We start from the raw sequence: 20,805 nt of genomic DNA on the forward strand, positions 1-20,805 counted from the left end.
AGTCACGAAGTAGAGTGAGGAGCAGGGCCTTCTCTTAGCCGGCCGCACTTGCTGGCATCCCAGAGTTAACAAACCATTGTGTTTATTGACAAGTTCATACATCAGTACAAACGGACACGTTAAAAACAGTCCCCGCCCTGAACAGCCGGAGAGGAGACAGGCGCCACAGTCCAGACAAAGTATAAAAGTTATAAATAAGGGGCTCTCAAGACGGGCGGGGCGAGTCTGGACAAGGGCAGCGGCGGCCGACGACCTTAGACATGCACAAGGGGACGTGGTGCCGGCCACAGTACCCCAGCCGCGCCGGGCAGAGGGCAGGGGAAGGGCGACTGCCTTCTCACGAGCCGCAGCGGGAACGTAGCGCTAGCCTGGTGGAAGACTAAGCACCTGGCCCTGCGCGCCTAACTCTGGTGGGCTGTGGCTGGTAGGGAGCTCCACCCCCAGCCGAAAGAGGTCTGGGGTCCAGGATTTGAGCATGGCCATGCAGGTGGTGTTGGCAGAGACAGATTTCGGCCTGCTCAGGGCACCCTCGGGGGCAGTTTCTTCACAGCATCTACCTACAGCGCTGCCCAAGCGTTAGCAGGCTTGTGTAGCCTGAACCTGTGGTTGCAGTGGTCCTGCTGTTGTGGGGCAGAGGGAAGCGGGGGACCCAGAGACACGTTCTTCACCCCAACTCTGCTGGCTGCTTGGTCCTACCCTGTGGGCCTATGCCCGCTCCTTCCCTTCATCACTAACAACCGCCCCTTTAACAACTGCCCCCTCACCTCTGCCACTTCCTTCTGCCACCTGCCACCTGCCACCTGCCAGAGTGTCTCTTGGCCCCTATGCTTCCCTCCCTCCCAGCATTGCTTCTGTGGAGATTCATTCTACCAGGACCAGGTAGATGTTCACGGGCCACGTTGCAGCTTGGGTGTAGACACCAAGAATCAATGTTTTGGGTTTACTGTTTCATTCCTTTCTGTGCCTTGATGGTTCCACTAAGCCAGGCAGGGTGGTGAGGCTGAGGCAGAAAGTGAGGGGGAGCCCAGGCACACAAGCCAGCCGAGTACTCCGGTGATGAGCACACAGCTGGGGGGGGGGGGGGCTGATTTCATCCGTGGCCAAAGTCCTAAGAAGGTAGACTGGCCCCCGCTAAAGCATGAGGGGAAGCCCACACAAGCTTCTGACCGTGTCATTTGGGATGCAGTGAGAAGGCAGTGGCCCCTGGGTTTCGGCACGCTGCTGGGGACCGAGGCAGGAGAATAAGGAAGGCTAAGGGGCTGAGGAAAGGAGGCGAGAGCTTCGTGTCTGCCCAGCAGAGGGTTTTTACTGTCCTGCAGCAACATCCCACAGCTGGCTCCGCCCGCCCCAGCCAGGAGGGGAGGGGCTCTCAGGAGCTGACAGGAGTGGAATGTGGGGGCTCAGGTCCTGATACCAACTCCAGTCTCCTGATGGCTGGGGACACTGTGCCTCTTTGAGCCTCTGTGAGCTGCCAGAAGCTGGGAGAAATAAGCCTGCTCTGGGAGCCAGCAGTGTGCAGCTGTGTGAGGGGAGTGGAGGTAGAGGTGAAGGTCACCTTTGGCTAGCGGCACTGAGTACCACATCACTGCCCGCCTCTACCCCATGGAGTACCCTGTGTATGAGCTGATCCCTGAAGTAATTTGAAATGGCTTCTAAGAAGGGAGGGCCAGCCCTTCCCAGCATCTCTCAGATGGGGCAGGCTGCCCTCCTACCGTTCACAGCACCAAGATGACAAAGACTCAAGACCTCTGCCTGCCAGGAGCCACTGCAGGGGCTGTGGAGGCAGGAGTTCCAAGGAATTGAGGCCACAGTCAGGGAAATAAATTAATAAATACAGGGCCCCATGAGGAGCAGCTGGGAAAGCTACTTCCCCACTGAGTGCTGGCCCCTCCATCCACTCTGAGCATCGTGCAGGTCACAGTGAGTAGAGGAGGAACCACAGTTTGGAATGGGGAGTGTTCACTTGGGTCTGGCTCTGGAGCTCAGAGTTTGCGTTCCATGCGCCGCTCCACGGCTCGAAGCAACAGCTCTGAGTACTGCTCCAGCAGGGCCTGTGTTTGCTCGGCTCCCACAGCCCCAGGGCTGCTGCCTGGGCTGGACAGCGCAGTCCCAGCCAGGCCCTCTAGCTCCTGCCGAACCGAAGAGAAGGTGTCTCTGAGGAGCCGAGTGATTCGACTCTGTTCCGCTGAGGGTGTCTTGCAACCAGCCACCTGCAACAGAGGTGAGTTGGAGGATCCTGGAGGGCTGGTCCACAGCCCTACTGGCTGCAGCCTGCCCCAGAAGTGACTGGCTGGGAATTCCCCGCTTCCAAGATCAGCCAGGATGACCAGGGACTGTGGGGCTCGTTCAGACTCTGGAGGGTATCCAGAGGAGAATCCTTTCAGATTACAAGACATCTATAGCTTGCCAGCCACCCCTCATGATAGCTTGCACAGGCTTCACTTTCTCTTTCACAGTATGGACCCTTGCCTGTCTCCTATGCCTAGCGTGGCCAAATAATTTTTGGATATGAAAAAGACAGTACTTGCACTGGGACAATAGGCACAAATGAGGACATGGTCATTCCATGCCCAGCCTCCAGTCTAAGGTCCCCATGCTTCACCGGTGGGTGCCTGGTTCAGCAGGCTTGGCTTAGCCTCTAGCTCCGCCCACTTTCTCCATGCAGGGCGCTTCTGAGTGCTCCAGCAGTATCACCCTAGACACTCAGCTGCCCCACACTCAGCACTACTCATGCTCCATCTCCCTGCCAGCTGGTGCCAACACTCACCAAGTGGTAAAGCCCCACAGCCTGGTGCACTTTCCCTCGGAGCTCGGCCACAAGTTGTTCACACTGCTCCAGGCTCATAGCTGGTTCTGAGGGGGACAGACATAGCTCAGTGAGGCTCAGCAGCTTCCATCAGGCCTCCCCACCCAGGGGCACTCAGAGCAGGAGAGGCCTACCCTTCAGAACTGCACCCCACCCCTTAGTCCTCTGACCCCCTTCCCTTCTAACCGCTGCCCCCCCCCCCCAGCAGCACACAAACAAGGTCCAGAGGATAGAGCCAGACCCAGACCCAGAATCCAGAAGGCACTGCAGGGGTAGGTGGGTCACAAGATCATGAGGGTTGGCAGGAATGTCTCACCATCAGGGGTGTGACTTATGGACTGAGACAGGAACAAACAGCACGAAAACGCCAGAGGCTAGACGCACAGAAATGGGATGTAGCCAGAGGGTGGCCGACAGACAGGGAGAAGGATGAAGCAGGAGATGGGAGCTATGGAGCTGTGCACACCTGAGTCCCGGCTCAGGGCTGCCCCTGGCCTGGTGCATTCCATAGGGTGGGGAGTCTTCTCGGGGGGTGGGGGCTGCAAGTTCTCAGGGCCTCGGAGGAAGCTGCTGACTGGCAGTCGCTGAGCACCAGGGCTGCTGGGCCCAAGATGAGCCTGGCATTCTGTCCTAGGCTTGGGGGTGGTACCCTCCCCCACACAGGCCTGCCTCTCAGCTGGACTGTGAGCCTTTCCTAGGCCTGCTAGGGAGCCAGGCTGCTCTGTTTCACCAGGGGCCCGGCCCTGGGTTACAGGTGAGAATGTGGCCAGGGTAGGGCGGTCAGGCAGTGGTTTGGGGATGTCCAGGACCAGGTGAGACCGGCTAGGCAGGGTCAGCTTGCTGAGTGGTAAGACTTGCAGTGGAGCAGGAACTTGAGGTTCAGCTGCTAGGCCCAGGTTCTCCCCAACAGAAACACTGCGGGCCATCTTGGCCATAGAACTGGTGGTGGGGCTCTGGAAGGAGTGTGCCCGAGATGGACGCCCATCATCCTGGGGCAGGGTCTCCATCTCCCGCGAGAACAGGGGCCCCAGTGCAGGTACCTCATCTGCAGAGAAGAGACATAGGCAGGGAGCAGCTGTCACCTTGCACGTCCCCACTCCAGGCCCGTGCCAGGCCCACTCTGCCTTGCCTGCCATGCCTCCCACGCTCCCCACTCCCTCGAGCTGAGCCTTCCAGGCTCCTCACCCTGTGGCATCAGACTGTGCACAGACTGGGCTTTCAGGAGTCCAGCTGAGGGGCTGGGTGTAGCCACTCTCTTGGGGACCCAGCTACTGTCTGGGCTGTGACGGCGGCGTGGCAAGAGCACAGGAGCTGCCTGGTGGGGACCAGGGTTGCCAGAGGATGGTTCCACCTCCAGGTGTGCTCCCAGGGGACTGGCACCACTGCTTCTCAGCTGCTCACCAGATACCTGTGGCACCTGGACAGGTCTTGACATCACTGCCAGGCTCGAAGAGGATGGGAACGGTTCCCTGAAGGGAGGACATATGGGAAAAGCTCAGCACTCCTCCCATGAAGAGTGAGCTGCTAACAAAGCACCAGCGAGGCACTAGGAGAGAGGACAGGCACAAAGCCAGAAAGGGTCGGTGCCAGGCCGCCACTAGGAAGGGCAGGGGCAGAAGCACTGGGAGGTCAGTGGAGCCGAGCTGCTGTGGGGACGGGGCTCCATACCTGAGTGGGGGTGTCTGCACTTGCAAGAGGAATCGGGAAGAGATGCTCCGAGACTCCGTCCTCTCTGTGACTCGCACTGGGCCTCCTGCCAGAGTCAGGAGATCATGAATTGAAGCAGAAGCCAAGCCCTTGGCCTAGGTTCTGCCTCCTCGAGAAGGAAACCCCAAGGCGCTGCCTGCCCCTCTCTCTCCGCTGGGCAAGGAGGGGAGGGGAGGGGCAGACTGCACTGACTGAACGCCGACCCTCTGGCCACACCTGGAGCAGCCCCATTGGCCAGAGTCTCAAAGTGCTGTTTTAAGAACTGCTCCTGATCCGGGGTACGGGGGCTGTCTTCAGGGAGTCCACAGGGGCCACTGCCTCCCTCCTCTTCTTCCTCTTCTTCATCACCCTCAGCTGGCTCTTCCAGGTCTGAGGAGATGCCATCCACACTCAGGGGCTCTGTGCTCTCAGAGTCTGGATGTGGGAAGGGAGAGGCATCACACTGCAACTGTCACCACGGCTTCCTCCCCACTTCAGGCAACTGGCCCCTCCCACCAGGCTGCAGCCTCACCTTCATTGGGGTGCTCAGGGCTGGAAAGGCGGCTGCTGCTATAATCCACAGAGCAGGCACTATCAGGGCTGTGCTTTTCTGAGCCCCTGCTGCCTGGGTAGACTCTTCCCCGGGTTCCTCGGGTCGGGGCCTGCACCTGGAACTCATTGCTGGGAAGGCCAGCAGGGGGAAAAGACCGTGATCAGACCAGAGCAGCAGCCTGCTAGACTCCTGCCTGCAAGCAGGACTAGGGAGAAGATGGCAGTGAGCGGTGAGCAAGCCCTAAGCTGCTGGGGACCAGCCTTCTCCCCGCCGAAAAACACTCAAAAGGGGAGGCAGCTGTGGGGCCCCAGGAGGCCTGGCCAGGGCAGCTCCCTTGCCTGCTATCCATCATGGGGCTTTCACTAGGCTCCGGGTACACAATTCCATCTTCAGTGGGTGCAGGCTCCAGATCTTGGGCGAAGACCCCTTCCTCTTGTGACAACAACTGGATAATGCGGGGGCAGGAACAGGGCTGGGAAACCTGAAGCCGAGCAGACTTTGCACTCTGGGAACACACAGAGGGACATGAGAAGAGGGCCCTGGGGAGACATGGGGGTGGGCAAGGGTTTGGTATGCACTGATTCTGGGGAAGCTTTAATACTTCAGCTCTGTGGAAAGAGACCAGGACGCTAGGCCGGACATTCACTGACCCTGAGCTTCCAGAATAACTAAATTAGCACTCTGAACTGCCAGCCTCTAGCCCCACTTAACAGCAAGAATCATCCCAGAAACCCAGGCCAGGGCAAGGGCCACCTTTGCCCCTCTACCCCAGCCCTTTCTCTGCCCACTCCAACACCAATAACACAGCCTAGCCGGCATCAGGTGACCCATGCATCACAGGGACCGACAGAGCAAGCACCGCCGGGCCCAGGCTCAGGCCTCAGCTGTTGGTAGAAGGCTGGCTGAGGCTCCTTGGACATCTCCAGAGAGCTGAGAAAGCTAGCTCACCTGGGTGGCACATGAGGCCTCGGGGGCCTGCTGGGCATGTTTCCCAGGCCCAGATGGGGGCGTGGCCAGTGAGTCCTGGCTGGGCCTCTGGGGGCTTGGGGCCAGAGTCTCCAGCTGCCGCAGGTCTAGCATGGAGCGAACACTCAGCTGCACACCTGGCTGAGCCCAGCGCCCCCTTCTTCTGGGTCCTGAACTGGCTGCTGGAACTGGGTCCAGGAATTCTGCTGTCTCCTGGGCCTTGTGGGAGTGGGGGGTGAAGGAAGAGTAACCATAAGAACCACACAACGCTGTCAGTAAGCACTCACTGTCCCTCACGGTGTGCCACACTTCCCATGCACTAGTTCACTTCATCCTCACAACTGCCTTACGGAGCAGCTACTGTTACGATCCTCATTCTTCCAGCCAAGGGGGTAGGAGCACAGAGGCCTCCCACAGTTGGTGACCTGCAGGTCAGGCTGGCTCTGGAGTTCATGCTCTTAGCTGCCCTCACATAGGAACCTCTAGTCTCTGCCTTTACCTAGTCTCATGGAGCCTTCAGGTAAACATCCAGGCAGCAACATAGGCATAGAACCCTAGTGGTGACAGCCTCATCTAGCACAGGAAGGACAGCACAGGGCTTCCTTCATCCCCAACTGGGACACCCCCACAGGCCTTCCCTGGATGCGGAGCAGCGTGGAGCGCCTGGGCAGACCCCACACCCTGTCGCCTCCCCTTCCTCCTGCTGTAACCTTGGAAGCACATCTGGATATTGGCCACTCACCCGACTCATCTCCCAGTGGGACAGGCTTCGGGGCAGGGCTGGGCCAGGCCCTGGGGCTAGACAGAAACAGGCAATTATGGGGATGTCCCCTCACCCCAAATGGAAGCCAGAGCCCCACATGAGCCCATCCCCTGTGTGGCCAGTGATGTCCGTGAGCTCAGTTTGTGCACTGAGGTCCCTGAGAGGGTCTATCCAGCCACTACACCAGCTAGTGCCAGACGGTCACAGACCTAGCTCTTTCTTGGCCATCTTGGCAAGGATGGGCAGAGCCGGCAACTCTTCCTCTTCAGTACCCTCATCTTCTCCCTCCTTGTCACTGTCTGAGGAGAGAGCTGGTCCAGAAGAAAGCACCAGTGGGGCCTGGGGCCTGAGTCCAAGACAAGAAAGGTTGAGACTTGCTGGGGGACATGCCAGCACCATGAGTCTGTGTGGGTCCCAGTGTGGAGGAGGAACGGTGAGATTGCAGGGAGCCATTGGGACCCACCCATTACCTGCCTGTCACCCGTTCTCACCGGCTGGGTCCAGAAGCCCTCTGAGGAGAGGATGGGTCTTGCTGCTTGCCCCCTCGCTGACGCTGGCGCAGCTCAGCCAAACGCTGCCTCATACTAATGGTCATCTCGGAGCTCAGGCGCCACACAAAGATGCAGCTGGGACAGAGTCACAGAGCTGGGTGAGGGAGGGGCGGGCCAGGACTCTGGAGGTGGCAGCACCATTAGTCCTCTTCCCCATGCACAGGCAAGGAGACCCTAGCCACCCTCTGAGGCCAGGTTAGGCCCAGCCAAGAAATCTCCATCCAGGACCACTTCTCAGAGACAGCAGTGAGGTGGGCTTGGGGGTATCTGGGGCTTCTCTCAGGAAAGCTGGCTTCTGCTCACCTGTCCCCTGACACAGAGATGAGGTGTTTGCAGTCATTACTGAACTTCATGCCAGTGACGATCTCTGTAAAGAACAAAGAGTAAGTTCTATGGGGCTCCCTCAAGTCCCAACCAAGCTCCTGCCTTAGCAGTAGAGATGGGGGCTGGCTGGAAGGGAGGTTAAGTAGCTCTGCTGGGTCACAAGAAACTAAGGGAAGAGAGTAGAGTTCCACGGGTAGTATAGTGGGGCCACACTCACCTGAGTGGCCAAACATGGTGGCCACGCACTCGCCTGAGGAGAAGTCAAAAATAGAGAGGTTCTTGTCAGAGCAGCTGGTGGCAATGTAGATCCCTGAGGGGTCTGTCTGCACCTGTGGAGCGAGTCACACAGCTCAAAGAGCACAGAAGCGCCAGCCCCTTTCTACCTGGATGGCTGTCCCCCTGTTCCTGGCCCAGTGCCTAGCCCACTTGGCCCTTACCTTAATGAGAGTGCCATCTTCACCCTGTGACCCTTTAAACAGCTTTTTCTGCTTCCCACTACTGATATTAAAGATCCTATAAGGAAAAACACTCATTTGTGCAAGGAGACATTTGAGTCCAGTGCACTGGGGGGCACAACTGCCAGCATTCACTGGAAGCCTGTTCTCTCTGGGGGTTATCCCACCACTCCCACAGGGCCCAGCCTCTGGGGTGAGGCAAGGTCTTCATTGTGGAGGCTCAAGGGGGCAGAGTCCAGGCAAAAAGACAGACCTGAGACTTAACAGTGGACAGCTGACCCCCAAGGCATGGGAGAAGTGGTCAGACGGCCTGAGGAAGGGACACTCACCGGACATTCCGGTCCTGACAGCCGATGGCTGTGTACTTCCAGCTGGGCTCCACGTCCATGTCATAGAGGGTTGTCTTCCGCACCACATGGTGTGTCCGAGTAAACTGTACTCCATCTCCACACTGCAGGGGTATAGCATGTGGCAAACCCACCCCAAGTGCCTTGCCAGGCCCACAGAGCCCTACTCTCACCTCCCATCACCTCTTGTAACTTCAGGCAGGGGACAGTAGAGACCCCCACTGCACCCTTCCCCTTCCAGGGACGCCCAGTACCCTCACCTTCTGTGCGGTGCGGAAGTAGATGCTCTTGTCTGCTCCACAGCTGATCATGCGCACTTGCCCATCGCTGGCTACGGAGGAGAGGCCTAACTGTTCCCACTGTTCCCACCACAGGGGGGCAGCCTTTCCTCTGCTTCCTGCCATATTTTCTCTCATTCAGGCTACTCCACAAGGTATGCCAATTAAATCAGAATGCTTTTCTTTAAACCTAAATTTCCACTTGTCATCCCATGACCCACCCAGGCCTCCCAACTGTTGTCCAACACTTCCTCACTACTGGGAAGTATGATCCTTCTCATGGAAAGAGGAGGTGATGCAAGGGCAGGATGTCCCTCAATTGCCCTGGCCCACCTGCAAACTTGACAGCAGTGATGGAGGATGAATGTTCATCTAGAGTCTGCTGTAGGCTATACTCCCGCCCAGCATCCAGCACATGGATCAGCCGGTCCCGGCTTGCTGACGCCAACAGCTTCAGACCTGGGATTGGAAGAACTATCAGCCCATGTGTGCCCTGAGCAGCCCATAACTACAGCCCCAAGGGAACTGAGCCTCATATCCCTCAGCTACATGCACCATGCAGCAGGGACAGAGCTGTCTTCTTCAAAACCTACAAAGGCCAAATGGTCCAAAAGATTCTAGGTTGCACATGTAAGAGCCACAAGAGATGTAAGTGGCAGGCCTGGAGGAGCCCTGAGTCTGGGCTGGGTAACCTCCTCACCTGTGTCTGGCTTAGAGTACTCCAGGCACAGGATCTCCGAGTCATGGGCCTCCACCTTCAGCATTTCACTCAGAGTCTGCAGTTCATGCACCCTGCAAAGATGAGGAGAGGAGGGAAGGTGTCATTGCCAAAGTTGCAGGAGGCAGAACTTAGCCCCTCCAACTTCCTCTGCTACGTCCTCTCCCTCACATTGTTCTTTTCCTGAAAACTTTTCACTATTTCTTGTGAACTCTGATGCTTAGAGAAAAGTTGCACAGAGTACAGATGTTCCCTGTGCCTCTTACTCGGCTTCCCTAATGTTAATATCTTACATGTTATGGTTTGGATCTAGAATGTCTCACAGTCTCATGTGTTCAGAAGTGGGGCTTTTGGAAGGTGATTGACCTCGGGGTTCCTATCCTCGTCAGAGCTTGTGCCTTTGGAGGGGTCTCTCCCTCCCCAGTCCTCCCTTCTCTCTGCTTTCTGGCTACTGTGGGGTGAGCAGCCTTCTTCTGCCATGCTCTTCCGCTATGTTGTTTCCACTTGCAGCCAGCTAGCCATGAACTGAACCCACTAAAACCTATGAGGCAAATAAACCTCTTCTGACACATAACAATACCAGAACCTATGAATTTATGTTGGTATAATACTACTAACTAAAGATTTTATTCATATTTCACTTTTTTCCTGTATATCCTTTTACTTGATCCAGGATCTTACCAAGGGTCCAATTACCATTTAGTTGTCATTTCTCCTTAGGCTTCTGTAGTCTGTAATGGTTTTCTAGTTTTTTCTCAACCTTCACAGCCTTAACAGTTTTGAAAAGTACTGATCAATTACTCTGTCATATGCACCGCAATTTGGGCCTGTCTGATGTTGTTATCATGACTGAATTGAATTGATGTCTTTTTTTTTTTTTAGACAAGGTCTTGCTAGGCAACCCAGTTGGGTTTGAATTTGCAGTCCTCTTGTCACAGCCTCCCGAGTGCAGGGATTATAGGTGAGCACCACCATGCCCAGGTTTAGTTTATGCCTTTTTGGTTAAAAAAAAAAAAAAAAAAAAAGAAAGAAAGAAAGAAATGTTACAGAGGCCAGGGATTTAGCTCAGTGGTGCCACCGCCTGCCTCACAAACGTAAGGTCCCGAGTTCGATCCCCGGTACCAAAAAAAAAAAAATGTTTCAGAAACAGTGTTCGGTCCTTCTTAGTATGCCATATTATAGGCTTCATGGTGTTGATGTGTGCACTTTAGCTAAGGTTCCTTGATTAAGATGGTTTTTGCTGGGTTTCTTCATTGTAGTTATTATTTTTCCCTCTCGAGTAATATCTTGTTCCTTAACCTGTTTTGAGACAACCCCTCTTACAGCTTTATCCTTAAGGCTCTGGCGACTCCAGTCTATACTGTGAGAGGCAGTGAGTGCCCGCTCCAGGGCCAGGTTTACCTAAGTGTGCCCATCCGGTCTCCTGAAGCTAGATGCTGCCCGCTGGGACTGATACACAGAGAGCGGATTCCCACTCGAGGATCCATCAGGGACCCGTCAGCTTTGTCTCCTCCTGGCAGCTCAGTGTCCAGAAGGGCCTGAGTGTTCCCATCCACGTAGATTATCTTAATGAGATCCTGGTGGAACAGGTCAGAGAGGTGGGTAAGGCAAACTCAGGAGACTACAGCTATGAAGGGAGAGGGACACCAGGCGAGCTAAGCCCTGGTTCACAAAGCATGGCCAAAGAAGAGCTGGAAGAGCATAGTCTGGAGAGGAAGGTCTTGAGAAGGAAGCATGAAAGCTACAGGTGTGGGTACAAAGCAGGGAGTGGGGCGCAGGACCTCAGGCTCACATTGCTGAGGATGTTCCGGTGCAGGGTGGAGCCATGTATCCCAGAGCTCTCTGTGTTCCACAGGCGGATGGTGTTGTCTGAGGAACAGGTTATGAAAGAACTGGGGGGTAGGCAGGCCTGGTTATTGTCCTTCACCTCGGGGTAGACCTGCAGGGACAGATGGAAAGAGTAAGATCCTCCTTTAGACAGCAGTCCCTTGTCTGCCAAAGACACAGACACAAAACTAAGACAGAAGACTGGCTAAGACTTAGCTGTGTGCCCAACACACAGTAAGCAAGACATAACTGTTACATGTCTAAAATTACAAAGGGAAAGCTGATTAGCCATGCACCTACTGTGCACCAGGCCTACATCTATGTATTCCACCTACATCTCACTTCATTTCTGTAACAATTGGACGAAACCTTTTACAGTTGAAGAAACCAAAGGCTTGGCCAAGCTTAGTAACTTGTTCAAGATCACTGAGCTGAGGGTGAGACAAAACTAAGGATGGACAGGGGCATAGCAGCAGAAGCCTGAGATGCATAAGAACTAAAATTCATGCTCAAGCCCCATGATCTATAAAAGGGGTATGATGGTTAATATCTAGATGACCCCCAAGCCTCACGAGTGCATAGGTGGGGTTTTAGGGAGTGACTGGATCATGGGTGTGCGATACAGGGTTAGTCTCTTGAAGATGGAAGACTCACCCTGGGCATGAGTGACAGCAACCAATAGGCTTGTAGCCTGGATGGAATAAAAGGGAAAGAAACAGAAGGGTGCTGCTTCCTGCCTGCTTTGCCTAAGGCTCTTTCTCCTCTGCCATGCCGCCCTGCCTTGGAGCTAACCGACTGACTGGAACCTCTATAAACCTGAGCTGGAATAAACCTCTCCTCCTTTGACTTGTGGGTGTTGGGTATTTTATCCGAGCAACAGGAAAGTAACTAAGATCCATGATGAGGATGTGAGTGGAGGAGGAGGGTGATGATAGGAACATATGGTTACACTTGGGGCTCCCCATTTTCTGTCCTCACAAGGCATCCCAGCAAACCAAGTCAGTCTCCAGCAGCCCAGCCCACCTACCTCTACACTCCAGACGCAGGAGGAATGATACAGAGCCGAATACACCTTGCCCACTTTTTTGGGGTCCCTCACATCCCAAACATAGATGCTGTGGTCATTGTACACACAAGACAGCCATTGATTAGTGGGATCAAAGGTCAAGGCGATGGTGTCTGGATACCTGGCATTGGTCCCTCCAGAGAAGAGGTGACTGCAGGGGAGATGACAAGTAAAACTGGTGAGACTGAGGGGAAGGAAGACAAGCCATTCACAAAGGAAGGGGCAGAGCACAGGGTGTCCTCTCCATACCTGCAGGTTTAGAAGTACTGGACTTACCTGAGAAGAGAAAGCAGCCCCTACGAGCCACCATCTGGGAGCTGAGCCCACAGTGGCTGTTGGACCATAGTGTTCTTCTAATGAACACAAACAAGTTCCCAGAACACCAATGCCAGAAAAGGTATTTCTGTGCCCATGATAGTTTGAAACAAAAATGAGGTTGTTCTGTAATTGTGTCTGCACATGGATTAAAAACCAGATCACCACACGAATCCCAAAATAATCAAACATCATCCTTCCACATCTAACACGATCGGTGGCCACTTCTTTCCCACATACATTTCTTTCTAACTCTTCAATAAAGATCATTTAGGTGTTCAATTGTAGAACTGTCTCCATTTCTTTTGTTTTTTCGGGGCGGGGGTTTGACACAGGGTTTCGCTATGTAGCCCAGGCTGGCTTCAAATTCACAGCGATCCTCACTCAGCCTCCTGGGTGCTGGGATTACAGGAGTGCACCACCATGCCCACCTTAGTCCCCACTCTTGACAGCATACAACCAGAACAAAACGTCAATTCCCAGAACCATCCCTAACACGAGCCTAAATCCCTCAGGGCAACCGCTTACTGAGACCCTCCCCACACTCTACGGTGTGTGGTCTGCTCGGTCCCAACAAGTACCAATAACCTGAGTTTGTCTGTCTACAAAGGTGTCTGTGGTACTCTTCGGGCATCACCTATTCCCTAAAGCACTACACAGCAGCTGGACTTGGGGTGAAGCTCTAAACAGAGGCAGGGCCCATGTCGCTCACCTGGCCTCGGTAATGCTGGCAATGTCCGTCCCCAGGGCGTGCGGTCTGGGAAGGGTGCTGAGGAAATGCAGGTTAGAGGGGTTGAAGAGGCGCACGGTGCCGTCAGCACAGCCGCAGAAGATGTAGTCCTGGCTCACAGAGATGCAGTGTGCCACTGTGGTCTGGACACAGGGGGCTCGGGTCAGGAGAGCCACCAGGCCACTCTGTCTCCCCACCTGCCCCAGCCCTCAGCAAGTCCCCTGCCAAGAGGAGAGACCAGCCCAGCTCTCTCTCTCTGCCCCTCGGCTGCCTGACACTGAGATGCCCTCCTCCAGAAGCAGGTGCCCAAAGGGCCCCCAGCCCTGTGCAGCCAGGGGATGGAAACCAGGGGCCCAGAGGTTTTAGCAAAGAGGGTAAAGAAGGAAAAGCCAAACAAAGAAGAAACAGCAGCCTGAGGAAGTGAGGCAGGGCTAGGCAGCACTTACTGTGAAGCTGTCTGTGTTCTGAGCAGAAGAGGAACGAAGCAGGGAAGGGAGACAGAGAGAGAGAGAGAGAGAGAGCGAGAGGGCGCAGTCACACAGATCACCAGGAGCCACACTGGAGCCCCCTCCTGTACCCGAGGCCCAGCCCCTGGTCCGCGGCCCCTGCCGGTGCTCCCTGCCGGACACACGGGTGATCCCCTTCCCCAAGGCAGAGGGACTCACTCTCAGCTCCACCCATCTGTCCAAGAGCCTACGGTCGCTGAACTCGCACAGCAGCCCGGAGGACGTGATGCAGAAGGTGCTGTCCGCCTTCCTCCCTCGGCCGCAGGCCACGTCGGTGAACAGGTTGTTCCGCAGCTCCCCCAGCAGCCCTGAGCGGCCCAGCAGAGGCACGGTGGCATTCGCCTGTAGAGACACAACACCACCATCCAGCCGGCCCTGAGCTGCCCCTGAGAACACAGCCCTAGGGAGAAGCAGGAGCCGGAAGCTCCCTATATTCTGAGACCCCTCCTTGGCCCAGGTAACAACTGGCTCATCCAAAACCTGTGTGTGACGCTGAGCAGGCAGGAGAGGCCCAAGAGGAGCAGTCCTCTGGGCTGGGCCAGGCCTCAGAGCCTCACCTTCGAGGTCTTACTGTCATCCAGGTACCAGAATTTGATGTGCCGGTTTCCTGCAGTGACAAAGTAGCTGCAATCTTCAGAAAAGGACACTGCTGTCACCCGACTAGACACCTTGTTGGAGGCCACCACAATGTTTTTCTGCAGGGAAAGTCAGAGGAAGAATCTAGGCTGTGCCTCTTGAGCCTAAAAGAGGCTAAACCAGGTAGGTGGTGCACCCCTGTCATCCCACCACGTGGGAGGCTGAGGCAGGAGGATCACCGAGAGTCTGAGGCCAGGCTGGACTTCATAGTGACACCCTGTCTCAAAAAAAGAATAAATGGAGAAAAGAAGCTCAGAGAATGTAAGAGGGTTAGAAAGAATTTCTACTTAAGAAAAAATGTTTCTTTCCAGGATCTGCTGGTCAGAAGAGGAGAGGTAGAGGAGAAACCCTCTCTCAAGGAACTGAAAAAATTCATGTCCTCTGGAGGTCCTTGTAGGCACAGAGCCAGCTCTCTCTAGCAACAGCCTGCACATAGTTGTTCTTTTATGCTTCCAGTGGTTTTCTAGAATGAGCCTGAGATCAGTGGGGTGGAGCAAAGCAGCTCAGGCTGGTGGCCTCCTGCTCCTTGTTCCCCACGTGACGGCCAGGCACCCCCATCCCACCTGCTCACCTTCCAGGCCCACACGTTGACGATCATATCGTGCTGGTAGCCCACGGAGACGATGTATTTGGCACTGGGGGAGAAGGCCACACAAGCCACGCCATACTTGTGCTCTTGTAGCTCTGCCACCTGGCTCTGCTCAGCCACACCCCACACCCGCACAGCAGGCATGTGACCACTCTGCAGGGAGGCGGGAAGGGGGTGTGAGGACCACAGAGATGTGTCCAACCTCCCTCAGCTGTTCAGAGTGGGGCCTGGCCTCCTCTGCAACTGGACACCACCCTCTAAGGACTTTGGCCCAAAGTCAAGAGCAGGGCGCTTCAGGGGACTGAGGGACAGAGGGGCGTGACAGGTCTCTGTGGGAACCAATGAACACCAGGGAGCGAGCTTCTCAGCCAGGGTCTGGGCTTCTGCACAGGGGTGAGCCTACTGATTCTGATGAGGAGCCAGGCATCAGAACCAGTGCCACTCTTGGCCTTCTTGCCCCAACCCCAGCCCAGACTGAGTGCAGAGTGCTCCCCCGTGCCTAGCAGGGACCGCAGGGAATAAGGACTATTTTAGGGCGGTGGTTTTCAAGGTGTTTGAACTAACAGCCTGTGTCAGCATTACCTGGCAAAGTCAGAAGAACAATTTGGGGGGTCCCGACCTACAGAATCAGGAGACTCGGGCAGGCCCACAATGTGCACTTTGACAGGTGATTCTGACACACACCATTCTTAAGAACCACTGTTCAAAGGGCAGCAAAAAGCCAGGGCTTGACTGCAGCGCTAACTGGACACAGGACAGCTAACTGGACCCTGAGGCTTTGGCTGAGGGCAGGCCACCCACACTGCGCAGTGCTGCTCCCCTCCCCCTCACTCACCTCTCCTGTGACCAGGTACTTGCCATCTGGGGAGAAGGCCAGGGCAGTGATGGTCTTCCTGTAAGAGACCAGGGATGCTCAGAAGGGCGCTAGTGGCCTGGCCCCAACAGTCCCTCCAAGGCAACATCAGCACACCCCAAGAGTATGTGTGGCAGTTCCCTATCTGGCCCTTCCCCAACCAGGCCTCAGCCCCCAGAGCTCCAGAGCTCCAAGCAGAGGAGGTGATCCCTGAGGCCAGGCCCACCTACCTGGAACTGTTGAGGATGTGGTGCTGTTTGTGTTTCCGGGGATTGAACAGCACGACCACACACCTGAGGAGAGCAAGATGTCGGGCTCAGCACTGAGCCCAAACTCCCCCAGGAGCCCCACACTACCTGCAACCTCTGGTCACCCTGCAGGGGGAGCAAGATCCTTAAACTATGGCCAGAGGGGCTCAATTCCTCGCTCAGGGCAGCCTGTTTCTGATCCTTCCCCACCCAGCAGGGCCATCTCTGCAGCTCCAAGGACTAAGAGAGCTCCCTAAGAACTGGCCCCATGGGTGGCCATACCCATGAGGGGCAGCAGGGACGCAGCCTTCCCACAGCCCTTGCCTCCCCAAAAAAGGGTGCAGGGGGGGAACAATAAACATGATTTGGGCAAAGCAAGCCTCAAGTGTACAGTCAGTTCTCAGGCTTCGAACCACATACATGCCAATCACTTGTGCACTAAAAAGGGGTTGAGGCCCCACACTAGGACACATATGTGTACTTGGCAGGAACTGGGCCCATACTCTGCACTCATGATAGGAAGTGTACGGGCAGCTGTACTGGGGCCAGAATGATAGAGAGGCCCAGGAAGACAGGAGGTGGCAAGGAGTACAGAGACAGCTTGAGAGGGCCTGGGAAAGCTTTCAGTGCCACAGAACTCCCAGACCAAGCCCAGAGAACCCCTGGCCCCAAGGAGTCTGAGAAGGCCCTCCTGACTCCTAGGAGACAAGCAGGGAAGGGTGGGGACAACTTCTTAGCCAGGTGGCAGGGCTGTTGGATGAGGCTGGGTCCAGACCGTCCAGGGCAGCTCCAGAGAGGGAAGCCACGTGCAAGAAGCTAGAAGCCAGAAGCCAAGCAGTGCTCTCGTTAGGCTCCACAGCTGTGAGCAGGCCCTAGCCTGCTGTCCCTGTGCCTTGCCTCTTCATTAGCCTGGGGACTATCTGACAAGAGCAAGCCTGGAGTCGCTATGACAGAAAAGGGGAGGAGGAGGGAGGAACAGACAGCTGCTTCTCCCAGCCCTCAATTTCTGCAGCAGGCACCCCACCACAGCCCTCATATCCATACCCTACTGCTGGCTGGAAAGTTGAAGCAGAGGACGCATGAGCTGCTAGTGAGTGCTTAGAATCTTAGGTCCAACAAACCACTTCTGTGTGCAAATTCCCAGGTACTCTTCTCTAGGGACACTGGGCCCTCTGACGTGACCAGACATGCCCAGAGCTTGCACACTGAGTCCCATCTTCTCTCTAACTTCCCCCACCAACCCCTCCTGGCTGTTTTCTTTTTCTTCTTCTTTTTTTTTTTTTTGGTACTGGGGATCAAGCTCGGGACCTTGTGCTTGCGAGGCAGGCGGCAGAACCACTGAGCTAAATCCCCGGCCCACCTCGCTGTTTTCTTTCGGCTCCCTCCACCTTGCTCTCTTTTCCTTGTTCCTTTGTCCTTTCTCTTTTTATGCCAACTCCCAGTCTCCTGCCTCCCCTTCTAGAACACCATAGTCAGGAGGATTTTAAGGTATGGAAAAAGTAAGATGGTTTTGGGAACTCTGGGTCCTAGCACTCCTGAATGAAAAGTATAGCAGTTACCATTCAAACTTCACAGACTGAATATTTAGATGCTAAGACTTTATTCAGTGTGAAAAATACCACCCTCCAGGCCTGCCACTATCATGAATTCCAAGCCCAGCAATTTTTCGTGGCCAACTAGTATTTTCTGAATCTTCTTACAATTATGCTGACCTGTTGAGGGGCCTCTACTGGTTTGTCTCTAGCAAAGGCTTCCAGTCTGGTTACAGTTACCTAGCTTTCTGATGCCTTATGGCGGAGCTTCAGCAAAGGGCTCCAGTGGAGTTACTCTAACTGAACTGACTCCATTGATACACGGTCTCTCCAAACATATTCCAAGTCCAGAAGAACTAAGTGTGGAGGGCTCTATGGTTAAGGCCGTGCTTTCATCCCAAGCCCTGGAGCTTTTAAAGGGCAGCACATTTGACTGCTTAAAGCACTTTTCAGGTCATTACACAAACTCTGAGTCTTCTAGGGAAACAACATCCTGTTTCTTCTGAGTTTGAATCCTGGTAGGAGGAGGAAGGAAAGCAGCAGTAACAGTGTGTGTGTGTGTGTGTGTGTGTGTGTGTGTGTGTATGCACACATACATAGAATGCAAAGATGACTGCCTAGAGGCACACAAGAAAACCCTCCCTTCTCTACAACCTCCCAGTGCCAGAGCCTGGGAAATTCTCAGGCATGGCCCTGGAGAGTTAAGCAAGACAGGAAAACATACAGAGGGGGGCCCTTAATCTGAATGCTTTACTCCTGATTATTCAGATCACGAAACCAACCAATACAGCAAAAGAGACAGGTCAACCCATGGAGACAATAAGGCAGATACTGGCTGGGGATGTAGCTCAGTGGCACCATGTCTGCCTCACAAGCGCAAGGTCCTGAGTTTGATCCCCGGTACAAAAATAAATAAATAAATAATAAGGCAGATGCTGAACTGAGGGTGGCACATCCCAGGCCCCCTGTGTGCCCAGTTTGCTTTGTCCTCCCAGGAGGGCAGGAGGGCCTCTCTCAGCCCCTCTGAAGAGCCGCCTCAGTCTTCTTGGTGAACTTGACGCAAGTTCAGTGAGCCCGAGAGCAGGGTGGGGCCTCTACCTCCACAACCCTGCTGGGCAGAGCGAGCCCCTGCAGCGGTGCTGACTGAAATCCTCACCCTGACAAGGGCTGGGCTGGCCCAACATGCCGGCTCCTGAACTCAGAACCTGAAGGTGCAGAGAAGTTGCACTCTCACAAGGGGAGGGGAAGGCCTCAGCTCCTCCAGGTCTCAGTCCTCGACTTCTGCCTTCCCCGCACAGGTTCAGGCCTGAGCCGCTGTGCAGAGCCAGGACGCACACAGGACCCGCCTTCTACCATTCTCCACCCTCCAGAGGCAGAGCCAAGGGCACCCAGGAGGAGCTCTGAGTGGAGCAGCACATACAGTGAGCAGGCAGAGAAGGCTCAACCAGCGCCCTTGAAGTTCTCCTTTTAGGTCAGGTAAAGCCAGAAGGTGACTCACAGAGGCATATGGCTCCACGTCACCCTCCGCAGCTCTATCCCCACCTTCCTGACCACCAGTCAGCACCACTGCTCATACTTTCTCCTCGAGCACATGCCAACTTGTAATAGTCTCCAGAATGTACTGCAGGGGAGTGTCTGTCTTCACACACTACATTGCCAGCTCTGTGAAGATTGTTTTTGTATGTGTTGTTTACTGTTAGGTCTCCTGGCCTAGAAGGCAGGCACTCAAAGTGCTTTTGACGAGTGAATAAAACCTGAAGTCATGATCTGCAGGATGTCTGCCCTCTGACTGCTGAGAAGCCTGGGGATGAACCTATGAAACACGGCTCAAGGGGCAGGTTCATTGTTCTTCCAGCCATACACCTGAGTGCTGGCTCACTGATGCCCAAGGGCAGCGTGGTGGAGAACGAACAAGAACACTGTGGTCTAACAGACCCATCTGCTAATACATATGGACTCTCAGATACGTTCCTCCACTTCTCTGAAATACAATTTTCTCACCTGTACCACAGAAGAAACTTCTACCTCACAGAACTGTGAGAATTGAAGATAACATTCAAGTCATCAGCACATCCACTTGGCCATTTTCTCGAGGGGAAGCCTGATGCACAGTGATAAAGGAAGGGCCACCCCAGGGGCAGCAGTTGCAACTGGAAGCCCACCTAGCAAATCATGTGGGACACTAGTCAGTCTCTGAGGTCATCCAGATGTGGAATTACAAACTATTCCTCCAGATTCATTTTCAAAGGGGAATTTTTTTTGCCGGGGGCGGGGGGGTACTGGGAATTGAATCCAGGACCTTCACACTGAGCTACATCCCAAGCCTTTTTATTTTTTATTTTTAGACAGGTAAGTTGCTAAGTTCCCCAGGCTAGGCTCAAACTTGAAATTGTCTTGCCTAGGTCCCCTCAGAGTGCTGGATTACAGGTGTGTCACCAAGCCCAATCAAAGAGGAAATCTTACAGCTTTAATTATTCCAAGAGATAATGATGCTAGTGTGTTTCTTGGGCCACCCCTGGTTGTAGTCCTCTTTAGATACATGGAATCCAAATAAGTAACCCTCTTGGGCAGGCCATGAGCCCCACTGGCACCCCTGTTTCCCAGACACAGTGCAGCCCTCCTGAAAGACACAGGACTTAAGAATTCTGTGGGGCTTGGCTGTTACCCTCACTAAGCCCGGATACTCAGTCTTCAAGTAGCCCCTTTCAGTTCCCAGTTACTCACTTTCTTTCCTTTCTGTCTCCCTGGCTTATTTAAAACATTTCCCACTGTGTGATGTTACCTTGGTCACTTGTTTCATTTGTGCTGTGTGCTAACACTTCTTGACTTAAACACAAGCAGCGACCCTCTCTGCCTCACTTACTGCTATACCCCTGGTGTTTGGCCCGGAGCAGGTTTTCAGCAAACACCAGCTGAACAAACGAATGAATGCACTGATGAGGGAACCCTGAGGGGAAGAACTACCGGGCCCTGGTTTCAGTGTGAGACAGGCAGGAGGGCACTGGAGCTCTGCGCACTGGTGTGATCCCATCAGGCCCCCAGGCCCAGGCGTCCTC

The 20,805-nt window shown here is 54.7% G+C and overlaps 1 protein-coding gene across 4 annotated transcripts in view; it reads right to left on the reverse strand.

The window, feature by feature from the left end:
- Window positions 1–65: 65 nt before the first annotated feature.
- The window catches only part of Mapkbp1 (mitogen-activated protein kinase binding protein 1), a 50,482-nt gene continuing 29,742 nt past the window's right edge, over window positions 66–20,805 (reverse strand). For 2 of the 4 annotated variants that reach the window (XM_004861628.4, XM_021241802.2), the window contains exons 4-32: window positions 16,200–16,262; window positions 15,952–16,009; window positions 15,099–15,269; window positions 14,449–14,586; window positions 14,051–14,233; window positions 13,832–13,849; window positions 13,368–13,528; window positions 12,302–12,491; window positions 11,240–11,386; window positions 10,849–11,024; window positions 9,430–9,521; window positions 9,063–9,188; window positions 8,712–8,782; window positions 8,434–8,555; window positions 8,087–8,162; window positions 7,867–7,978; window positions 7,629–7,692; window positions 7,266–7,400; window positions 6,984–7,120; window positions 6,754–6,809; window positions 5,994–6,230; window positions 5,384–5,550; window positions 5,025–5,173; window positions 4,730–4,927; window positions 4,475–4,559; window positions 3,992–4,275; window positions 3,273–3,851; window positions 2,768–2,853; window positions 66–2,210 (exon numbers count right to left, since the gene is read on the reverse strand). In XM_004861628.4, the coding sequence (XP_004861685.1) occupies window positions 1,983–2,210; window positions 2,768–2,853; window positions 3,273–3,851; window positions 3,992–4,275; window positions 4,475–4,559; window positions 4,730–4,927; window positions 5,025–5,173; window positions 5,384–5,550; window positions 5,994–6,230; window positions 6,754–6,809; window positions 6,984–7,120; window positions 7,266–7,400; window positions 7,629–7,692; window positions 7,867–7,978; window positions 8,087–8,162; window positions 8,434–8,555; window positions 8,712–8,782; window positions 9,063–9,188; window positions 9,430–9,521; window positions 10,849–11,024; window positions 11,240–11,386; window positions 12,302–12,491; window positions 13,368–13,528; window positions 13,832–13,849; window positions 14,051–14,233; window positions 14,449–14,586; window positions 15,099–15,269; window positions 15,952–16,009; window positions 16,200–16,262 (4,309 nt within the window). In that variant the 3' untranslated portion in view covers window positions 66–1,982. Of the gene's footprint in view, window positions 2,211–2,767; window positions 2,854–3,272; window positions 3,852–3,991; window positions 4,276–4,474; window positions 4,560–4,729; window positions 4,928–5,024; window positions 5,174–5,383; window positions 5,551–5,993; window positions 6,231–6,753; window positions 6,810–6,983; window positions 7,121–7,265; window positions 7,401–7,628; window positions 7,693–7,866; window positions 7,979–8,086; window positions 8,163–8,433; window positions 8,556–8,711; window positions 8,783–9,062; window positions 9,189–9,429; window positions 9,522–10,848; window positions 11,025–11,239; window positions 11,387–12,301; window positions 12,492–13,367; window positions 13,529–13,831; window positions 13,850–14,050; window positions 14,234–14,448; window positions 14,587–15,098; window positions 15,270–15,951; window positions 16,010–16,199; window positions 16,263–19,750; window positions 19,912–20,805 lie in introns of all 4 variants that reach the window. The other 2 variants (XM_087207441.1, XM_013078444.3) reach the window with 2 other exon arrangements.

This window comes from Heterocephalus glaber, unplaced genomic scaffold (assembly GCF_053883595.1).
Source record: "Heterocephalus glaber isolate CG9 unplaced genomic scaffold, H.glaber_assembly_v1.0 deba00000809, whole genome shotgun sequence".
NCBI lineage: Eukaryota > Metazoa > Chordata > Mammalia > Rodentia > Bathyergidae > Heterocephalus > Heterocephalus glaber.